Below are 21,726 nucleotides of genomic sequence, written 5' to 3' on the forward strand. Positions count from 1 at the left end.
CGCCTGCCTCTCACTTCAATGTGTCCCCAAAACTAAAGATTACGCAGCGTCCAGCCCAAAGTGTAGGGGAAGACAGTACACCTTGCCACACCATCTCCACTCACCCAGTCTTTGCACATGCGGCAGACTACCTCTAAAATAAGGCGTTAGACCTGCGTATGCGCTCAGTCACGCCAAAAAGACAACCATGCATAGTCATGGATGCGTTAGAAAGAGACACACCCCCTCCCCCTATTTCAGAACACTGGGTTATTAGGGATCATTTACTCATTTCATTTCATTCATTTACCATTCATTCATTCATTTTACCATAGAACACACAAAAAAGTCCATAGTGTCAGAGGTGGTCATTGTTACATCCGAGTATTGCTAAAACTGGTAACGCTATAAGTGGATTTGACTGTACTTCTTTCTGTCTACAGAAACTGTTGCTCTGTTTGTCCCCTCCGCTTTCTTCATGCAACCCAGCTATAACAATTGTCACTTAAAACAATGGGATTTGTCTGGCACTTGAATGCTACTGATACAAAAGCCAGCACAGAGTGATTGCATACGAGTACGAGTACAGCCCATCACAAAAAGGCTGAGTGCTGTTAACTCCACTCATACGAGACATACTCAAAGAATACTTGATGGAACAGGTTTGCATGGTGATGATCCCTAATAACAGACAGATTGCAACATTGCACAACCTTCTCCAAAGTGGTGTAATGCCCGTGCAAAGGGCTAAGATGGAGGCTGAGACAGAAACTTACACCTTGCGCTTGATGGGCACTCCATACTCTCGAGGAAATGTCCAGTGGGGCTTGTTCAGGTCGATATTTTTGGGAAGTTTCACCTGGGTGCTGTCATACAGGTGCACTTGTGCAAGGGCTTCCCTGGCAGCTTTTTGATGTGCTTCCCCAAGGGCGTGCCGCCTGACATGCTCTGAAAGTGCCACGGGGAGGCTGTCATATCGGACTGTCTTGGTCAGCAGGCACATGTGCTTGTCCCCTGGTGGCGCAGAAGGATCGATCAGTGCACTGCATGCTTGCTGGCCATGAACCTTGCTATAGTCGGACCATGTACACAAAACATGGTTAGTAGACAAACATGGACTTGGAAGCAACCTTTTCTAAGTGAGGCTTTCTTTGCCTATCCTGCCAGAGTTTGACATGCATGTGTGAGTGCGTGCATGTGTGTGTAGATGTTGGATGCAATGGCCAGCAAACCAGCTTATATTATCTCTGCATGATGACTGACAATGTAATGCAAGTGAGCATAACTGTGCTCAGTGCAATCAAACACTAAATCATCACATAAAACCTATACATATGTAATGTCGCCTCACATGCACCTCTAAAGCCTCTTTTAATAGAAAAGGCCTTGATATTGAACAGCTTTTTGGTTTTCTTATATTTGGGCTACCGAAGCCTTAGGCAATGGGGTATGTTTCCATTCCTGGTCAATGTCCCGGAATGGGTATGTTTCACTGTGACACGGTGGATATAAAAACCCTAAATGTGTGTACATACATGCCGCATTTCTCTCTACATCTGCTTCTATTACTGTTCTTCCCTTGACAAACATCAAACATCACCTTCACCCTCATGACATTGCTGCAACAACGTTTCACTGTCCTTTAACATGAACTAATGTTTGCATTTAAGAATAGCTTATGAACACCATAGTGCATAAACATAAACACTGTCTGACTTTAGATGTTGCATAAGATGAAATAAAGACAACTTTACACATTGCATTTAGTACTTGTATAGCATTTATAATTACCTGCCTTATGAAAGCTTCACTTCACACACATTCCATAATATGTATTTGATCTGCATATATGGATTTGATCAGTGTATTTACTTATTTATTCATCATATCCTTATGGCTTTTCAAGTCATTAAAGAGGGGAGTCGGTTACGGGGCATATCAGAGGTTACAAAACGAAACAAAGACCTGAACAAAATCAGGAGTACAAGTTGAAAAAAAAAATAGTACTGTGGCAGGAATACACTGAATACAAAAAAGTATAAGTAAAATATAATGACATTATCATAATCCTACTTAGTATGTCCACTGGAGGACGAAGGCCTATTCCAACGATCTTTCATTACTTCTGTCTTGTGCCAGCAGACCCCATCCTAGGCCTGCAAATTCCCAAATTTCTTAACGCATCTATATTCTTTCATAAATTTCCTACCTGAAACAATTCTCATGTCGGGATGTCAACCTTTAAAAAATTATTTTGAAGCAAATTGCCATATGAATGTCATTGTTTTAGTTCAATCAAAAGCCCACATTGTGAACAATATTTGAGAGGGCTTTCAACGCTCTATAACTGCATCAGTTATCTTTTAAATGTTCCTTTACCAAAGTACAAAGACATAAAAGCTTACAATTAAAACAATTCTCAATATTTTAAAATTAAGCCTGGAATGAATAATATGAGATGTCTTCACTACACATGTGCATACTTCAAGAAGTTCTCATGCAAAAAAAGTTGAGAAAATATAAAAAATCTGTGACGTCACTTACGTGCCTACTACCCCAAAAATTAGATAATGGTCAAAATGAAAACAGTGCATTTTATATTGATGAAATCGAACAATGTTAGCGATTGAAAGAGCCAGTATAATGGTAGATTGGCAAAGAAAATTATGTCAAACTGCATGATCTGACATTACTGTGAATCATTGGTGCTAACGTTGGAGCAGCCCCACATGATCACAAATTGGTGCACGTAAGTTAGCTGTCATCAAGGGGGGAGGCTCCACTTGAAGACAGAAAATACATATTTTCTGTTTTGTCATTTTCGCATTTTTGAGACCACTCATCTTCCATAAGATTTTATAACCTTTGTCCTAATAATGATGCCTTCAAATGTTTTTCCTTGATTTCTCAATAACTACAATTTTGACACACTTGCAATTTTGGACAGAAAATAGCTTGTGTTATATTTTAGCTGCCTTAATAATTCTTTTTTTAGTATGGAGTGTGCAATATGGTTTAATTTTAATGCAATATTTTTTCAGATTTTTCTTTTTACAAGTGACATGTTTGACATGTCAAGATGGCACCTTTTTCAGGCAAACCTTTTTCAGGCAACTTCGATGGGCTCTAGCTCAAATGAATGTGGAATGAATGTCGGTTTATTTTGACCATGAATACAATTTCATGAAAGGTGCAGGAGCAAGAGGCATGCAGTGCTCAATAGGGCCCCCTGTTCTCGCAACATATATTGTACATCATTTAGTGGCAGTTCATTGGCAGTGAGCAAACACATGATGTTATATATTTTCACACACTGTACATCAGTTACACAGAAACAATATGATTTGACAAATTATTGTGTTACAGTTTGTTCTTAAAGTAGATGGCGAGATAATAAAAGTTGATAGGTTGCAAACAAAAAAATTTCTAAGAAAAATATTTGTCCACAAACAGTAGAATACAGGTTGTACATGCAAACTACAATAGTACACTTAAATGCAGCATGTGAGCATGAACATATATGAATTCACGTAAGAGAGAAAAAAATACAATTGTGATATGTATATATTTATGTTACAACAAACACTGTTAGTAACAATTTCTTCACATTATTTTTGAATGCATTTCTAGTAAATCAATATGTATTATGTTCTAGCTTATTTAGGATTGCCATTACTTGTAGCTGGTTGTTTGTTTACCATAATTGGTCCTTATTTTTAGTGTCCATTTTCTGTTAAGCCTTATATCCTAATGAACTTCATTAATGTTTTAGTGTATATATACTGTGTTATGTATTTACTGCAGTAGTTTAAAATCATAAACATTGTTTGCTTGAAGCTTTCTGTATTTAAAAAATAATGGTACGGTGCTTAGTTCATAGTGTGGTCCCTGAGAGTTTCATAAATGCGCAACGTCTTCTTTTGTAGAATAATTAGCCTGTAGCAGTTAGCTTTTGTTGTGGTGCCCCATACCAGAATTCCTAACGATAATCTGGAATAGAACAGTGAATTATATATGTTTTGCTTCGGCCAGATGGGTATTAAGTGTGCAATTTTATGCAAGCATCCAACAGATCTGGAGAGTTCGGTGGCTAAATTAACATGTACATTCCGTGAGAGGTGCTCTTAGAACCATATACCAAGAAAATTTTGCTCTTTAACCCTGGTTATCCATTGCTCTTCAAAAGTTAAAACTATTTCCCTAATTAGTGGTTTGTTAAGTGCATGAAATACTATTACGTATTTTGTTTTCACTATGTTAAGCTGCAGCCTATTTTACCTGAGCCAGGCTGAGTGGTAAACAAAGTAGGTATTGGCTCTTGTTTCCATATCTTTTAAATCTGTACACTTAAAGAAGATGTTAGTATCACTGGCATAGATAATAAGTTTAAGAGTATGCGAGGGTGAGCCAACTTGGCGGCTCAATCTCGCACCATGCAAGGGAAGAAGCGCGCTGTCTTCGGTCGCGTGCAAGGCATCCGGGAGACGAGAGGGTGGGCGTTTTGCTCACCCTCTTTGTCACGTGGCTAGTGCATTTGTCAACGTGGCTAGCGCAGCCGCATGGGCCCCATCTTGAAATCGATCTGCTATGAGGACAGAGTGCAAGTGCCAAGTGCTGATAGCTTCATGTATGCTGTGTTTTTGCCGCTTAGTCCGCGTTGAGGCGAGAGGCAGCACGAAAGTCAATTTTCCCACTGCTGCTACTGTACTTCATCACCCAGCGTTTTGACAGCAAGTGCGCGCATGACACCGTGCTTGTTAATTTAGTTAGTAAGCTAATGATTACAAGTTTATACAACTGAGAAAACTACGTACTATCCTAACTTCATATAGCTGTCTACTAATTTGCTATCGCAATCAATGCTTCACCTTTCGGGCAAAACTAGTTTTGAAAGGCATTTTTACATAATCGATCAAGGCGATTTCAAAGCACCTAATGCTTAACTTTCAGGTACAACATAAAATTATTCTAATGAGTTTTTATTCCAAATTCGCCATTAGCCCTTTGTGATAGGTCAAAATGGCTCAGCCCTCGCCCATATGGGCATAAACAAAAACTGGAATAGCTTCACGTCATACTGGCCCTGAAGGCAGAGAAGTCCGCCTGTTGGACCCGCTGCAGCGTGCACCTTCATAATATCTAGTTTGTTCGCAGCATCCTCAGCCTACTTTTCGTTGTTTTGCGCCTCAGCTATAGGGAGCACTGCACCACTCGGCCCACTCAACCATATTCTAATGCACTATAAGTACAGCCGCTCTGGCCATTCCAACAGCAGTGTAACAACAGCCGGGAGTTGCCGCCCGCACGGAGGCCACTCCCTGAAGCACCAAAATGTGTTAAAAGCGCAAAAATTATGAGAAACTGTGCAGAAGGCAGTGTCATGCGGTGTGCGGAATGTGAACGACTGCACTCTTTTTCGGAGAACGAATCTGCTCGCTGTTCGCACGGAGCCGCTTCAGGAGCATACATGTTGAAGCCATTCTGGCGCAGCATGGCACAATTTCAGTCTATTTTCTGTGTTTGGCACAGTTTGGCGGAGGAATCCCACCCCTGCATTAATGTAAACAAAAAATAAAAACAGTCCCAGTATTGACCCCTGTGGAACTCCTTGTGGTAACTTCAGTTTTGATGAGGTGATGTTTTTTATTTGCAGAGTTTGATAACGGTGACTCAAGTAGTTTTTAATGAGCTCTTCTAGTGCAACTACCCACACCCCACACCTAGACAGTTTCTCCAGTAGGATATCATACTTTATTGAGTCAAAAGCTTTCTTAAGGTCTCGAAATAAACCAAGAGTGAACTATCTATGTTTGTAAGTATGCCATACTTAATGCAGCATAACGCTTCTTCAGTTGATCTGTCTTTTTTTTTTAACTGTACTGGCTGCTAGACAAGATTTTGTTTGTAAAAAGAAATCAGCCTTTGGTTGATCACAACTCGACCTGGGACATTGGTTTATACCTTAGTGCACACCTCAGACACTCTAGATTATTTCTATATCCTCACCACTGTGCTTGACTCTATTTTTGTCTGGATGCCCATTTTTCTCTAAGCAAAACAACCCAGTTTCTATGGTAGATCAGGTACTACTTGTGCCAGGACATAAAAATACACAAGATGTGAAATTTGGTTAAGATCTATAGGTAAATAAGAAAGTTGGCTTTCATGTGTAGCATCCCCCTTGCATAAACAATTTTATTGTCGACTATCGTTACAATGAACCCTGATAATCCAACAAAAAATGTCCGTTTTATCTGAAGTCCGTAATATCCGAAACACATCGCAGATTGCTTTGAAGATGAGGCCCGTGCGGGCATGCACTTTGTTCACATAGCAAATCACTTTCAAGACACGGCGCCTGCGTGGGCGAGCACTTCGTCCACATCGCAGATAGCTTTCAAGATACGGTGGCCATGCCGTAAACAGCAGCTGCCGGAGTAGAACCCTCCCTCTCCATTCTCCCTCCCCCCGTGCCTCACGCGCGAAAGACAGCGCGTTTCCGACCCACCTTCCTCCCTCGCACGCGGTATATTGAGCCGTGATTGCCGGCTGGCGCTTCCAAGTCAGTTGTCAGCCCGCACTGACACAGCAAAAGTATGTTTTATACGCCCAATTTTGAAAAAACTTGCCACTAATTTCGTCCGTTGTAGCCGATAGTCCATTGTAGCGCTGTCCATTAAAGGCGAACTTTGTTGCATTAATAAAATAGGTAGAACAAACTAAGGCTGAAATATGGTCTATTATATCAGGAAGTATGTTGTACGTGGGTCCGTTGTAATGTGCATAGACTTCGTAGATTTGTTTAAAGTTTCTGCTATACAGGTGTCGCACGGCGCACTTTTGATCGCAATCAAGCCCGATCCGGAATGAAGTTTTCGGTCGTGTTGGCTCCTTTGCCCAATATGTGCAAGAGAGCCAAACGCAGTCAAGAATTTCGATCCCGATTGGTGTCGATCACGATCAGAAGTGTATGCGTGACACCGGCATTACACTTATGTGCTGGCCGACTTTTCATAATGCATTATAACGCAAAGAAAGTTTGTTTAGAAATGACACTGTCGCAACGGCAATAAATGGAACAGTAGAACAGCAGAATTCTGCGGCATGCATAAGTGGCTTTGTAATTGTGCAAATTTGCAAGTCCATTTGTTTTCTGTAACATTCTACTGTCTACCCAGGAGGCCCATCACACAGCTTGTGCCTTAAAGGTTATGTGTGCAAAGTGGTGTCAGCACCACCAGATGAGAACAAGCAGTAGGTAAGACTTGGCATGGAAATTACAGGAGCATAAAAGAGAGTTCATCAGGCAATAGAAAAAAAAAATGCATGTAACTAGCATAAGATTATTTAACAGTATTGAAAACATAAACAGAATGACCATTGTCATGGTAAACAAAACTTAATTCCTTACAGCGAGATAACACTTGTTGGATTCTCTTTCATGCTGGCATACAATCCCTTTCACACTCGGTTATCACTGTTTCCTGCATTCGGGGTGTTTTCTTTTTGAACTATATACAGAATTTTTTTTAAATCACCTGTGGCAGACGGCACAATTCCAGTCTTTGAGCTGGACTACAAGATTAGGGGGACATTAGCTGCACAAGAAATCGAAATCTGTAATTCCCTAATCGACAAAAATTCATTTGCAAGAGCAAGACACTGCAACAACCACTGTGGTAGCCCAGTAGCCATGGTGCTGCATTTCTGGGCTCGAGTTTGTGGGTTCCATCCCAGCTGTAGCAGCCATGTGAGGGCAGAATGAGAAAATGCTCCTTAATTTTAGCTTTTAACCAATAACTTTACGATAGATATTGAATTTACGAATTGAAGATGCTGAATTCACAAGGCATATCTACTTGGAACAAATTCTGGGGATGGTACCAGTCGAGATATGTGCTATCAGACTTGAGGTAAAATAGCCCTGCTGTTTCACTCATTTTTCAAACAAAATACTGTTTTATGCATCAAAACACAAAAGTAACGGACATGCCCATGTATTTTGTCAGACACTTTACACATGAATATATATTGAAACTGGTACAATCGTGAAAAAATCATTCCAAGTGGATATGTCTTGTGAACTCGCTGGCTACAATGTGTAAATTGTAATAGGTGCCATGAAGTAATCAGCTGGAAAATTAATTAGTGAACTTAATTGGTCAATTATGCTTTTTGATTTCTCATGCAAGTAATGTCTGCTCCTTTGAGTAATACTGCTGCAGGACCAAAATTGTGCTATCTGCTATAGGTAATTTTTAAAAATTTCATATAAGCTGAAAAAAATGAAAAATAAAAGAAAGCTATAGAATTAAGTAAACATGTTCATCACTGCACATCAACAAATTATTTGAAAACATATTTCTAGGTGTTTTTCATGTAACAGCTTCTGAGGGAGATTTGGCACCAAGCATGATATGCTTTCCAGTTCAATGAAAAGTTAAGCAGGCCTGGGCTAGTTGGTGTGTTCCATTTTGTTGTTGAATGTGTGGTTGCCAAATGTGCCTTTCTGTTGTCCCTGTTGTTCAAGCTAGCGCTACAACAAAATAAGAGGATGCTATACCAACAAATCCACATAGCCAAACTCATCTAGTTGGTGTGAAATTATTAAACAGTGCAAAGGTAGAACTTGTGCAAAAGAAAGGCATGAACGCATAATGCTGCATATTTGTCGCTTACTTTGTTTTGTCCAAGTTCAACCTTTGCGTTAAGCGAAGAAAAATAAAATAGGTAACCTAAAATCAGTTGTCTCAAAGTATCCCTATGGCAAATAGTTTTGTGAGTAACTTGACATGTTGATCTCGGAATGACATAACACGAATATAAATACTTTCTGCCAGAAACTTCATGTTTGGTGTGTTACTTGTAAGTCATGTTTTTCTTCAAGTAGCAACCTGAGAAGAAATAAAGCCCCCTTGCTAGGTTGCAAAATGTTATTTGGTACCAGTATTAGCAGCAATGCTCAAGAAGCAAGCTGTCACACACAAATTTAGAAAAAGGGCACTTTGGTTAGGTGCAAATAAGAGGTTAATATTGTAACTTTTTTATATATATTCTACAGACAAAATAGTAGCCTAAAAATGCATTGAACTTTTTTTTTTGGAGGGGGGGGGGGGGGGAGTACTATGAACTTTCAATATATCACCAGATTAGACAAGTGCTGACACCCTATTTTTCTCCAAACCATTGGAGGCAAGGAAATGAAAAATTCTACTGTGGAGCCCTCAGAGCAGTGAGAACATAGAAATGATAACAGGGCAAAAGAGGTTAAAAAATGAAGACCCTCTACAGAGCTTCTTAACTATCCATCCTAATCGGCTATCACAGCAGTAGCACAGCCGATATGCATTATCAATTCATTGCAATTCTAATCTGCCAATGACTGCCTAATTTGCCAATGTCAAAGCAGAGGCAGACATCACTTGCAAGAAAATTACAAATACGTAACTAATAACTTCAGGGCACATGTTGCAATTTACAAAGCGTAGCCAGCAAGCTCACGAGACATCCACTGGTTCACAAATATCATACTAGTCTTGAGATATGCATTCCGAAAATGTGTAACGAAATGCGTTGGTGTTCCAGTTCTTTTTGTCTCCCAGTGCATAAAAGGGCACTTTGTTAAAAAAAAAAGTGGAACCATTCATTTTACTGCAAGTTTGGTGCCGGATATCTCGAAACTATTGTCATCCTCAGAATTTGTTCCAAGGGAATGAGTCTTGCAAACTCACTGGCTACAATTCGTAAATTGCAATATATGCCTAAAAGTACATAGTGTAGTGGGTACCATGCATGTGGCGCTGTGCGGTTAAAAAGTGGATCAGTAAAAATTTGTTAATTAGTCAATAATGTATTTATATTTTTTGCATTTATTTTTCTGCCTCTGAAAACTCAATTGTAGTATGTGCCACAGGCAATTTAAAAGAATTCTGTACACCTAGTTGATATAGAGCCTTTTCCTTTCACGGTTTTTTTCCGAATTTTCGCACACAAGGAAATATTACAGCAGTCACGTGAAGCCAGCTTTCTCTCTAAATGTCCACTTTCCCAGAAATGCTTCCACTGTTTCATATCTACCTCATTTGCAATCAAGATATATGCTACATTTATTTTATTACATCAGTCACAGGATGGCCTAAGAATGTAAGAAAACTGCAAACACTGAAGACCTGTAAGTGGTTATTTTGTGAACTCTGTATCCTCTGCTGAGCCTACTTAAATGCCCCGAGAGTAAAGAAAGGTCTAAATGCATAATACTTCTTTTTCTTAATATTTTTTCAGGTGCTGCAGATGTGAATCAACATTCCTGGTAACTCGATCGTTACCCAATTAAATGGCAATTAATTCAACCACAATTTCCCATCACCCTCCTGTCCTAATTTCCACTGATGTGGCAAGTGAAGTTATAGTTACTGGTCACACCATCAGCTTAATGTTACTTAGCAATGCTGCAAGTTTAACAGGAATATACACATTGCACATTCTATACCACACCTATGCACATCATATGAATTCCCCTTCTCACACACCCAGAAGCAAGAGTAAAGCTTTACACCACTGACACTGAAGTGCCTTTCATGGTTACATAACAGTACTGACCTTCAAGGAGTCGAGACTTCTTGTGCACAATATAGGCCACCTGGTCATGCCAGTTGGGGTTTCTGCTATCGTTGCACTTTTCATATGGAGTGCCATAGGGCTCAGGAAGCTCAAACCTGCAACAGCGCAAGGTCATTATTACCCTGTCAGCGCAGCGCTTCGAAACTGACAACCCCCCCCCCTCCATATTGTTTCTCCTTCCTGGAGAGGCTGCTGATGATTGCAGTGTTTGTCACAGACAATATATCAATGTACCTTTATTTTAAGTTGACGAAAAATCAAGGCACTGATGCTAAGTGCACTACCACTAACAAGCCATTTTCGCATGCACTGTAAAGGAAGTAATGTCAAGCACTGCACTGTAGAATGGTTGTGAAGCAGGCAAGTTGGAAATGATCCATTGTAAGTAGCGTGCAAGCAGAGAAGGACGACTAAGAAATAACCCAAGACAAACAATTTCCCTCTCTCTCTCTTTCGCTCCCTCACTCACTCTCAATCAATCAATCAATCAATCAATATTTTATTTCCAACCATTTCTTGCTGAAACTGATAGCATTTGGTGAAAGGGACATGAGGAAGTAATAATGCACTCTGCATTGAATGACTTCTAAAATCTCATCTGTAGCACTTGGCACAGCATCACAGTGTTCGTTTGCCCTGTAATCTAAAAAAATATTTCAAATAAGTGCCCACATGGGCATGCTTGCATAATGTGCACCACTAGTTGTCCATTCTGTTAACGTGAGATTTAATGGGACAACAAAGAGCAATATTTAACCAGCTTAGAGTGTTAGTAAAGTGATTGTTCAAGACCTTTTGTACCTATTTAGTGAGAAAATGTTGATCAATAATGAGAAAAATGCAGTAAAGAGTCTGACAAAAGTTCGCCTGGTCAGGTAACGTGATGAAGTTGTGGTCACTGACCAAATCAAAGTGAAAAAACACATCGAGACATTTCAGAACCTATACAGGTTTCTTGATCAAACTAAAGCAGGCAAGACTTATGTGCCCTTCTTTAAACCAATATGTTACGTAATGAACGGGTGTAGGTAGCAGGCAGATTTGCACCAGATTTTCACCCAATAAAAAAAAAAAAGAAATATGCACACACACACACACTAAAGCATCCTTTTATGCCCACACTACAGTGCTGTCATACCAAGTTACATCACAAACTTCGAAGTATATTTGTGCTAATTTCAAGGACTTCTTTGTGCAAAAAATGTTCTCTAAACCCTCTAAACTTTCTACATTGTCTTCAGTTCCTTTAGAATGACGTGTAAGCCTTGCTTAACGTTAAAAAAATTAAAACGCCACTAAAACCTGACTTTGCCAGAAGGTTGGGTGGAAACTTGCCACTGTCATGTCTTCCATTTTTGCTTTTTTGTCTCTTCCCTGGCTCACCAAGTCTTCACTAACAGCAGGACTAAGCGTGTATTTCAGAAGTGTAATTGACAAATCCAGCCCTTAATCACCTCACCACGCCTTAGTCATCACCCCTTAGTCACCTCTAATATGTCAAGCCTAAATCAAAAACTTAACTTTTCCTGCAGAGAAATGCACACGTGTGCACAGGAATTTTTTCAGGGACAGGAGTTTTTTCTATAAGAAAGCTTAGTATTATTAATAATGATAAGGTGCAAGAAAAACTAAGAAAGCATTGCTGCAAAAGAAAAAGCCAAATAAGACATTTTGATAAAAATTAACAAGATATGAGATGGTGAGCACATTTTACTATCATAACCATCATTCTGTAACGGTTATGTGAACACCCCATGAAGCTTTGCTAGATGGTTTCTATGTTCCCTCAAAAACAGAGAGTAATGCTGTAACTTATGTGCCCTAAGGCTGCATTTGATAACCATTCTTTCTCACCCACCATGATAGCTCAAATATGGTAATCTTAATTAAATTTTAACCATTCTTTCTGTCCAACACCCCCCCCCCCCACCACCCAGCCACACACACACGTACACTCCTTACACACCAACAGGACATTCAGATACACGAGAGATTTCCAGGTTTTTGTTGAGCGAGCAAAAATTCTAGCCACATGCACCAGGTCGGAGCTACAAAGTCACTGCTATCTGGAATTAAGGGCACTAAGCCAATAAAATAGTGAAGACTTATTTAGGACACGTAACAAAAGTCACTGTAAAGCAGAGAAAATGTCATGACATAATGGCTATCAGTTGCTGATAATCATGCTTAAAATAATTAATGCATGATGCCCTTTCTCTCTTAAATGACTGTACTTCAGTCTGTTAAAATAAATTGTCACCAATACAGGAAATTAACAAGTCTGGAGGCTTGCATTTAGGCCGAGCAACAACAAGACACTGTAATGACTACGTAACACTGAGCTACTCAGTGTTGCCAGAACATCGAACCAAAACTTCTTTCACTCCCATTCATTGAAAGCAGTTCATTTCATGTTCAACTTCAGATAAGAAGAATAATGGTTCAAACTGGTCTACGTTTATTTGTATAACCTAAGAATAATTACAGAAAAAGTGCATACATTTATTTTGTACAAGAACTCGATGGTGCTCCTAAACTGCAAGGAAAGACAGGGGTAAAAAAGGTATGTGTGCGGTTCATTCCACTCCTAAGTAGATATAAAAAAAAACTAAATCACATTGTGTAAGTATATTTCAAAAGCAGTACATAGTTTCTATCGCACCTGTTTCTGTTTATATACCAGTGCAATCAAAAGTGACTGCCTAGCTAAGTGCCTCCTTGATTTCAGCACTTACATATAGGTCTCCTACCACCCGAGAACTATTTGACTTTGTGTGGCAGTGAACGGAACAGCTGCGAAACGCCCGAGACAAGACGTGCCTAATCATCACGCTCATCAACATGAAAAGACTTGTCCACTGGGTATGTGTGACAGGATTATGCCGCAGTGCACATCTTACTCTGCTCTGGGGACGTATTCTGAAACGTTCGCCGCGGCGAACTTTTCGCACTGGCCACGCCTCCGCCGTTGCGGCGCGCTCTGAATGGCTAGTTTGACAAAACCGGAAATTCACTTGCGCCACCTGAATTTCCGGTTTTGTCAAAGCAGCCATTCAGCGCGCGCCGCTACGGCGGAGGCGTGGCCAGTGCGAAAAGTTCGCTGCGGCGAACGTTTCAGAATACGTCCCCTGTCCTCCACTCATCTCCTCTACACTAGAGAGTGGTTTTTCTCCATATTCCTCTGTGTGGGCTGACCAGTGTGCTGACAAGGCCTTCTACCAGGGAACAAGAGAGAATGAAGTTGCCTGGATAATGGAGGGTATAAGAAGGCCAGCAAGACGCCACGTAAAAAGATATTTCTGCCCTTACAGGCAGGAGCATGCATGTCAAATGTTTCTGTGCTTTTTGTCTTGAAGTGCGCCACTCACCCGTAATAGTGCAGTACCAGGCTAACCCACGGCGGAGGCGAAGCAGGCTTTAAGTATTCCCCATACGAGAGCGGATCCCAAAGGTAGTGCAATTACGGGCCGACCCGCGGGGGAGGTGCAGTTTGCCATTAAAGGGCCCACATACACAGCTTCACTGGTCATCCTTCTCCACAGAGTGGAAGGGCACTGAGCTTTTTCTTTTTGGTTTCATACCAGAGCTTAGCCTTAACATTCGGGTTCACTTCTGGTTTGTTCAAAAATACAGTTTTCCTCTGGTTTTTGGCTCAGTTCCAGTTCTATACTTTGGGTGTTGAATACTTGCAAAAATGTTTCACCACTCATGAGAGAGACATAGCCACAGACAACACTGCGTGCGGCCCCTTCTCTGTCCAATGGTGCGACATTCGACCATAAATACAATATTATGTTGAGTTATGCAAATATTTGTCATTTTATAAAATATCTGTCCCACTACAACACAAGATGATTGCGAAAATGTGAAAGAATGTTCGTCCCTGCACTAACCAGCACCTGCATATGAAAATTATGTGCAAGTGCTTTTCATACTCTTCTTTCGTACAGGAAAGGCAAGCCTTACTCAAGTGGTGTACTTAATTTTGCCTCCTGCCGTTTGTTTGTAACCAATGAACTGGAATAAAATTGATTTAAGTGCTTGCTGATATAATAGGTCTCTTTGATCTGGGTTCCTTTTCGGCACTGATTCACGAAGTGTACCACTGTTGTCCCAGATATGACAGTGCAGTGTGCACCAACTGCTCCATGTTTTCAATTTGCTGTTGTGCAAAGATGCATTGTGAACGCATTCACAGCACTCTTGTACTGATATAGCAAAAGGCGCAAAAATGGGCGCACCTTTAAAAATGAATTCATTCAGAAATGCCCAGCTTTAGTCTCTCTACTTTTGCATTCAATGAGGCTCTTCGATTTGTCGTCCCGGTCTGCCCAGAACTAACGCAGGCGGTGCTTTCCGCCAATGAGCATTGCATATTCAGCGTCCTGGGCAGTCCGGGACGACAAATCCGAGAGAACCACTGATTTGGAAGTGTAGAAATATCTTTTCTTGTGGGACAAGGAGTCTTGTGTTCGCCCTGACGAGGTCAAGTCCCCTTATCGAAATGCTGGCTTCAGTGACATTCTTGCTCTACCACTGTTAATCACTCCAAAACCTCCATCTTTCTGTGAACTCTTTCTTGTTTTGAGAGCTATTCGCAGCGGATGACACGGTGCTGCGCTCGTTGATTAGTGGTGCGAGGTCAGCAGCGTTCGCAGCATGTTAACGTGCACGTACGAGAGAACTTACGGTTCCGGCACAAATTCGTTCGCGGCGATGTCAAGAGCGTCGTGAATTTGGACGCCCTGGTCCAGCAGAGGCTGCGGCGTGAGGTACTTCCGCACTTTACGCAAGGTTCTTCTGTCCTTCCACAGCCTTTTGCGGAAGTAGACTTCGTTTTGCAACCGCCAAACCCTCATGGCGTAGGACCTGCGGTGGAAACTGTTTCTCTCCTTCAGAGCGAGTAGCTCAAGCCGATAGTCCTTTGAGAAAAAAAAATGTTTAGGTGACGTTGCGGTCTTGAAGGTGCAGGGCGACGAGTTAAATGCAACGCGCACAGAAGAGCATATTACTGTGCCAAGAGGAGCAAGAAAAAGCAACTCGGGCACAAAATGAGACCACTGAATCAAGAAACCAATGTCGTAATTTTTGCAGCAACAACGTTACCTACTTAAAATCCATTCCCACTAACGCTCAGCAAGAAAAGCTTAAAGAATCGCTGCGAAAAGTGCTCGGTAAAAGGCTGCTCACATTTCAGCACGCTGCCCGTTTAAATGCTCATGTGCGCTGCCATGTTGGTTCTGGGCAGCGCTGTTCCACGCTTCCGCGTCCCTGCACGACATCAACCGTTGATTTGATAGCGACGCAATATTTATTTTTAGGAATGTATCAAGTCATAGTGTTGTTATTGTGTGTCTATAAAAGTATACTGCGTGAAAATAAATTATAAATTTACGTCTACTCAGTAGCTGGTCTTGGTCTGCAAAAATTGCAGGTGGCGCAAGTGGCGATTTTTCCCAGCATACATTGTGCGTCTACACACGTTTCGTTCCTTTCCCTTCGCAAGCGCCGACAAGGTATGGCTAGGCCTAGTATAGATTGCTGTCTTTTAGCATTTTGACGCGAAGAAAAGGCTGCAGTAGCGTAAACGCCATAATTTTGCGTGATTTTTGATTATTATTTTTCGCTAACGAGCGGATGTAGCGAGTTATGACAGCGTCGTTGACGTGAGCGCGAGTGCAACTACCATGTGACGTGCGATACTGCTGTGTATGGGTAACGTCCGTAAATGTTGACCGCATGTTATCAATTCTGCTTTTCAGATGCCGTCTGTCGGAGTCAAAGACGTTGACCAGCAAGCGTTTGTGCGGGCTTTGTCCGCCTTCCTCAAAAAGTAAGCTTTTACGCCGTTCTGGCGCGTTCGTCAGTTGTCTAGGAAGGCCTAGCAATTTACTGTCTTCATTGCTGGGCAGGTCTGGCAAGCTTAAGGTTCCAGACTGGGTCGATGTCGTGAAGACCGCCATCTACAAGGAGCTGGCCCCATATGACGAGGACTGGTTCTACACACGATGCGGTAAGTTCCGTTGACGAATATATTGCAGCAGGCCCCTCGTCGCACCGAAAGTAGCTGAACATTCACCACGCTTGCGCTTAGTGTGATCTAATCGTATTTCAGACGCAAACATTTACACTGCACACCATGCCAAAGTTGTGTAGGCAACGTTTGGTGGCAGGCGTGACGTCACGCCCTCATTCCTGGTTCTGTGTCCTTGCAGGAACGTTCTGTCGATTCCTTTCAGAACTGTTCACGCTATCGCTAATCCTAGTTCCAATATCGGTCAAAGTTTTCATAGCACGTAAAACACAACTTTGGTTTAATTCTATGCTCAGTGAGAGCATCTGTAGTGATTGAAGGTAGTTTTGATCTGCATTGTCTCCAATTTTCACCCTCACAACTGTTGGTACACATCAAAGTAATCTTGAAAGATACAAGTGCATCTCGTTTGTCAAGTACTGAATGTTGGGCATGTTGGTATTACATACCCAAAAGGTAGTGCAAAAGAGCATGGACGAGCTTCACCGCGTTTAAATTATCCCATTTTTAATTATGCTATGCACACTACGGACTGTGCCCCTTCCAGTAATGGCTGGGTGCACGACGATGCAGTGCCATCTAGGGAATGGCAATTCTAGTACTGGTGAAATTTATTATTTTAGCACAAGGCTGCATGGAGATTAAGGTAGGTGCAAGGTTAGGTTAAAAACAAGCTGGCATTAATTCTGTTAGAATGAAATATTACTGAAGCTTCCGGATTAGGTGCGCAAATTATAAAATAGGTCTAAACCAGACTTGGAATTCCCAGCGAGTGTACATTTTGCTTCGCATACTACTATATGGCTGAAACGACAAGCCTCACACACAGGATTTGGTGGCAGCACCTGTGCATCGTGCCCCCAGCCATTTCTGGCAGGGGCGCACTCTGTCCCTGTTCTTTTGTGCCATCCTTTCATTTGTCATGAAGAGTGACTGGTGTAGAAAAGCTGATCTCGGTTGCACCCCAAATGCTGTGGCATAGTGTTGCAGATTAGTTTTACTCATTGATGTCCTTTTATTGCATAGAATTGACAAGAGTTTCGAAGCTTGAAAATAAGCATATTACTCTCAATTAATTTCAGCTGGTTGCTTGTGAAGTTTCTGTTTAATACTGTGTGGCCGCCATTCGAGCAGGATTACCGGAGACCAGAAGCTTTATAGCGGCATCTGAAGCAGTCTGTTGGGGAGCGATGACAAATAATGAATGCCGAATGCCAGTCACAATTTTAAGCTATTTAGTCATATCAACTTGCATGTGTGATGCCAAATTCGGAAAATTTTCTCGGAGAGGAGTAACAATACGGATTATTACTCTTATGCTAATTTTTATTTATATCATTGTTAGCAAATATGGGTATTGTGCCAGCGAATTTAGCTCTCCATAACAATTTTTGGAAGTCATGCCTAATGAACCAAAACTAATGAAATCTGAAGGATCCTGCAAGCGTAATGAAGCAACATAATGTTCTGCTGGCAGGTATGCCTTGCTGTAAATTGAGGTATATCAAATGTAGTTGCAGGCAGCATCATGGAAGACTGATTGTGACATAAAAATTTCTCCTCTGCACTGTCATGTTTGCATGCCACAGATGAAATTCCTGCCACTGGTAGCACCTTGGCCACTGTATGCTTGCAAAAGAGCCGTAGTGCCACTTGATCATATGTGCCTAATGGTTTGGTTCACTACTGCAGCATCTGTAGCGCGGCACCTGTACATGCGGTCTCCATCTGGTGTCAAGTCCATGCGCAAGATCTATGGTGGCCGATACCGCCGGGGCGTTCGCCCATCCCACTTCTGCCCTGCCTCTGCCAGTGTGGCACGCAAGGCCCTTCAAGCCCTGGAACAGCTGAAGCTGGTTGAGCAGGACCCTAGCGGGTGAGAATTGTCAGTTGCACCAAACTGTCGCCGATCTCGGGCGCGTGCGTTCCTGAGATGGAAATTGGGGGCACATAACGGTACCTAGATACGATTTAACCACACGGAAAACTCCCCAGAAGAAAAATATTAACACTCGATAACCATGAAAACAAACCTAACGATTAATTGTACTGTTTTTCTTGCCAACCACATTAATTCCAGTCCTCGCTTGTCACTGCAATGTGACCACCTTAGCCTCTCTGGCTGCACCGCTACACAAATAAAATGTTCTTACTTTCTGTCGCTGGCTTGTGTTGCGTCAAAGTTCGAGCTTGGTAGCATCCCGCCCATGGTCAGTACTCCCGACGATCCTGTATGTGGTTCAGCCAGCCAGTTTGTAATGCCTATTCCCAGTTGTCGATGAGGTGGCAGCAAGGCCTGCCAATTAGGTCTAGCGGCAGCCTCTAGCAGCAGGTTCAGCCGCCACTTCCATCTAGTGCCTTGCTCAAGTGACGACGAGGCACTCTGGGGACTGTCTTACATGGTATTGCTGACCTGCCTTTGAAGGGGGATCGCTGCCGGAGTGCCCAAAACTACCATGGAAGGCTGCAGTAAGTCCAAGGACTTGTCATGTCGAGGTCGACGGCCATGCCTCGGAGAGCTAGCATCACAGCCTCCGGAACCGAACACCCGCTGTTCCTGTCGCGAGTACGGTGCTGGCGAGATGACCTTCAGCCAGAGCCATGCAGACCATGCTAGCTCAGCGCTGTTAACGCGATAGTGTTAAGGAGCCCGTGTTGCAAAAAATTTGACGGCATCCCATGTCTGGTTTCAGACGTTGCATTGTCAAAGATTTTTGAACCACTCATACCCAGGCCATTCATGTGATGCAAGGAATTCACTGAAGTAATTGAATTTCTCAAGCTAAACAATGTGGGAAAAATCTTAAACTACGACTTACACACAGTCTACTGACATGATCGCTCCGAGATTGTAATTTCAATATTCAGGAAAACATAATTCTGTTACGCAAAAACTCAAGCAAACCCCTTTTCCAGCGTTTTTACAAAGCAGACTGGAGACGGTGTCCGCCATTTGTGCACGCCAGCACGTAAATATCTCGAAGTCGCGGAGCAGCGCGCCTGCTTCCTTGAAAATTTTCCAGATGGCGCTCGCCTCCGTTGCATCGCGGCTCCTGCAAGAGGCCACATTTTGACCACAAAGCCAGCCTTCGTGTATAGCGCTCGCTGTGAGCGTTTTCCGGTAAACATAACGGTTACACATGCTGCAGTTGGCGTGAGGAGCAGTTGGGGATCTTTGAATGCCATCGCGTTCCAACTCTGGTAACGTGCCTCGAGCCTCCGGATCTTTCCCCTCGGACACTTGCGTCGTTTCGAATGCTTTCCTCTCCTCGTCGTCGTTTCGCACTGCATGTCTCTTACACGTGGCACTAACCCTTTTTCTTTAGTGTGCCGAGTGCTGAAAACTTGTACATGGTACTGAACCACATAAACACATGACGAAAATCATGGCAGCACCCTTTGCCTACTCCGAAACATTCCACAGTGGCCTTGACATGTTGCTCGTTGAAGTTCTTGTGCTTTGCATTCTTGAGCCTACCGAGTTCTGCTTATATGGTTAGGAAGTCCCCAAAGTACACTATTAGCATTTGTTAGTTTACTGCTGGATCCTTTTTCTTCTGATTCATCTTCGTCAAGAATGCCCAGTCAACTATTAATGGTGATTATTAGATTAAGCAGACGGGAAATGCTCCAGTTTCTGTGGGTTTACTCAACTAGAAATTGTAGGGACCACTGCATCTTTCTGTGAATTTAATGCCCCATAGTGTGGAGGCTCATACTTTACATAACTGCATTTGTGTATTGTGTTCAACATGAGTCACTGCTAATATGGAGTGTTTGCATACAAAGATTTACTAGAAATTTTATAAATGTGTATGCACTTGTATTTCTTATTTTCCCCCTCCCCCTTGATAAGCAGTCTTTGCAACATCGTTTGCTTCAGGTGCCCGATCTTGATTTGTTTTACAGTGGCCGCAAGCTGACCAGCCAAGGCAGGAAAGATTTGGATCGGATTGCTGCCCAAATCAAGATGAAGACTTCTGCGTCTGCATCTGCCAAGTAGATGCAACTTTTCAGTAAATGTTTTGACCACATTTCCAGCCTGCTGTTTGTCTTTGAGACATCTTTTGTCAGTGCTGCAAGTGGGTGTGATGGGGCAATAGAATGCCAGCAGTGTTGTGCGTTGTGCTTACAAAAGCTCTTCACAGAAATACGTTTTTCTGGCCAGTTCGAATGTTGCCACTGCTGTAGTCAAAGTAGCACATGCTATACTTGCAGAAAACTTTTCTTGGCTATAAAGTGAAAGCTATGGGGGCAGAGCTTCTGCACATCACTATTCAATTGGCATGTAGTCCGGGCACACTCAGCACCACTTTCGGTTTCGCCAGCCTCACACAACCTCTTCACTTTAGTCAAGGCAGATACAATTAACTTGGCGACAATCAGTTTATTTGCATCCAATATGTACCAAGTTTTAAACAGCGAGCATCACTGCCTAAGACTTGGACGTGCAACCGATGCCGGCACAGCAGTCAGCTCGCCCACTTGTTTATACATGTTGGTTGTGGTTTCCAGGTGGGTTCATTTGGAGCAGTTCGGTATTTACAACAAATATGAAGAACATGCCGCTGCAGTTCTGATATATCGCAAAGAGAAAGGCTGAGCTCTACGGCCCAGGGCCGCTCTATTCTCCGAAGACTGGGATACAACGCTCGATCCCTGTTCTGCGGACACAAAACAGACTTGTCGTGAGATTTGAGGGAGCGTGTCCATGTCTCGCCTATACCAAGAAATACGAGTGCCAGGTACCACGCAGGCCGCAAATAGGACAGGACTAGGACTCTGCAGGAACGATTTGGCAAGGATCCGGCCGCCTACTTACACGGACGCGAGTGCAGCCACTCGCAGGGACTCGCTGCAACCAACAGAGTCGCCACGATAACTGCTTCAGTTACCCTTCGTATGCACAGCACAGGCAGTGGCAATAGTGCTGGCAATACGAGACGCTGACTTCAAGGGTCAGTAGGCTCATGTGCTTACAGACTCGAAGGCGGCTTGTCGACTCGTCATGCAGGGAATGCTACCGCGCTGCGCCCAAGAAATACTTGGCTCACGACTGGACCTGGACCATTACAGGGTGCCCTGCGCACAAC

General features: G+C 42.5%; 2 protein-coding genes across 11 annotated transcripts in view; one reads left to right on the forward strand and one right to left on the reverse strand.

Annotated features, from left to right (window-relative positions):
- Positions 1–15,919, reverse strand: part of mRpL37 (mitochondrial ribosomal protein L37) — an 80,890-nt gene extending 64,971 nt beyond the window's left edge. For 5 of the 8 annotated variants that reach the window (XM_065442058.1, XM_065442065.1, XM_065442062.1 and 2 more), the window contains exons 1-3: positions 15,289–15,783; positions 10,579–10,694; positions 756–993 (exon numbers count right to left, since the gene is read on the reverse strand). In XM_065442058.1, coding sequence (XP_065298130.1) covers positions 756–993; positions 10,579–10,694; positions 15,289–15,458 — 524 coding nt within the window. In that variant the 5' untranslated portion in view covers positions 15,459–15,783. Of the gene's footprint in view, positions 1–755; positions 994–10,578; positions 10,695–15,288 lie in introns of all 8 variants that reach the window. The other 3 variants (XM_065442059.1, XM_065442061.2, XM_065442063.1) reach the window with 3 other exon arrangements.
- A 115-nt stretch (positions 15,920–16,034) lies between these two features.
- LOC135910070 (small ribosomal subunit protein eS19-like) lies at positions 16,035–20,667 on the forward strand. Of its 3 annotated transcripts, none has more exons than XM_065442068.1 (5): positions 16,035–16,115; positions 16,362–16,432; positions 16,512–16,612; positions 18,326–18,509; positions 20,543–20,667. In XM_065442068.1, exons 2-5 carry the CDS (start codon positions 16,362–16,364, stop codon positions 20,634–20,636), a joined length of 450 nt encoding a protein of 149 aa, XP_065298140.1. In that variant the 5' UTR covers positions 16,035–16,115; the 3' UTR covers positions 20,637–20,667. The 3 variants fall into 3 exon arrangements, with proteins under 3 accessions (XP_065298140.1, XP_065298141.1, XP_065298142.1); XM_065442069.1 differs by lacking the exon at positions 16,035–16,115 and adding an exon at positions 16,152–16,265; XM_065442070.1 differs by lacking the exon at positions 16,035–16,115 and adding an exon at positions 16,270–16,293.
- The last annotated feature ends 1,059 nt before the right edge of the window (positions 20,668–21,726 follow it).

The sequence above is a fragment of the Dermacentor albipictus genome, chromosome 4, assembly GCF_038994185.2.
Source record: "Dermacentor albipictus isolate Rhodes 1998 colony chromosome 4, USDA_Dalb.pri_finalv2, whole genome shotgun sequence".
Lineage (NCBI taxonomy): Eukaryota > Metazoa > Arthropoda > Arachnida > Ixodida > Ixodidae > Dermacentor > Dermacentor albipictus.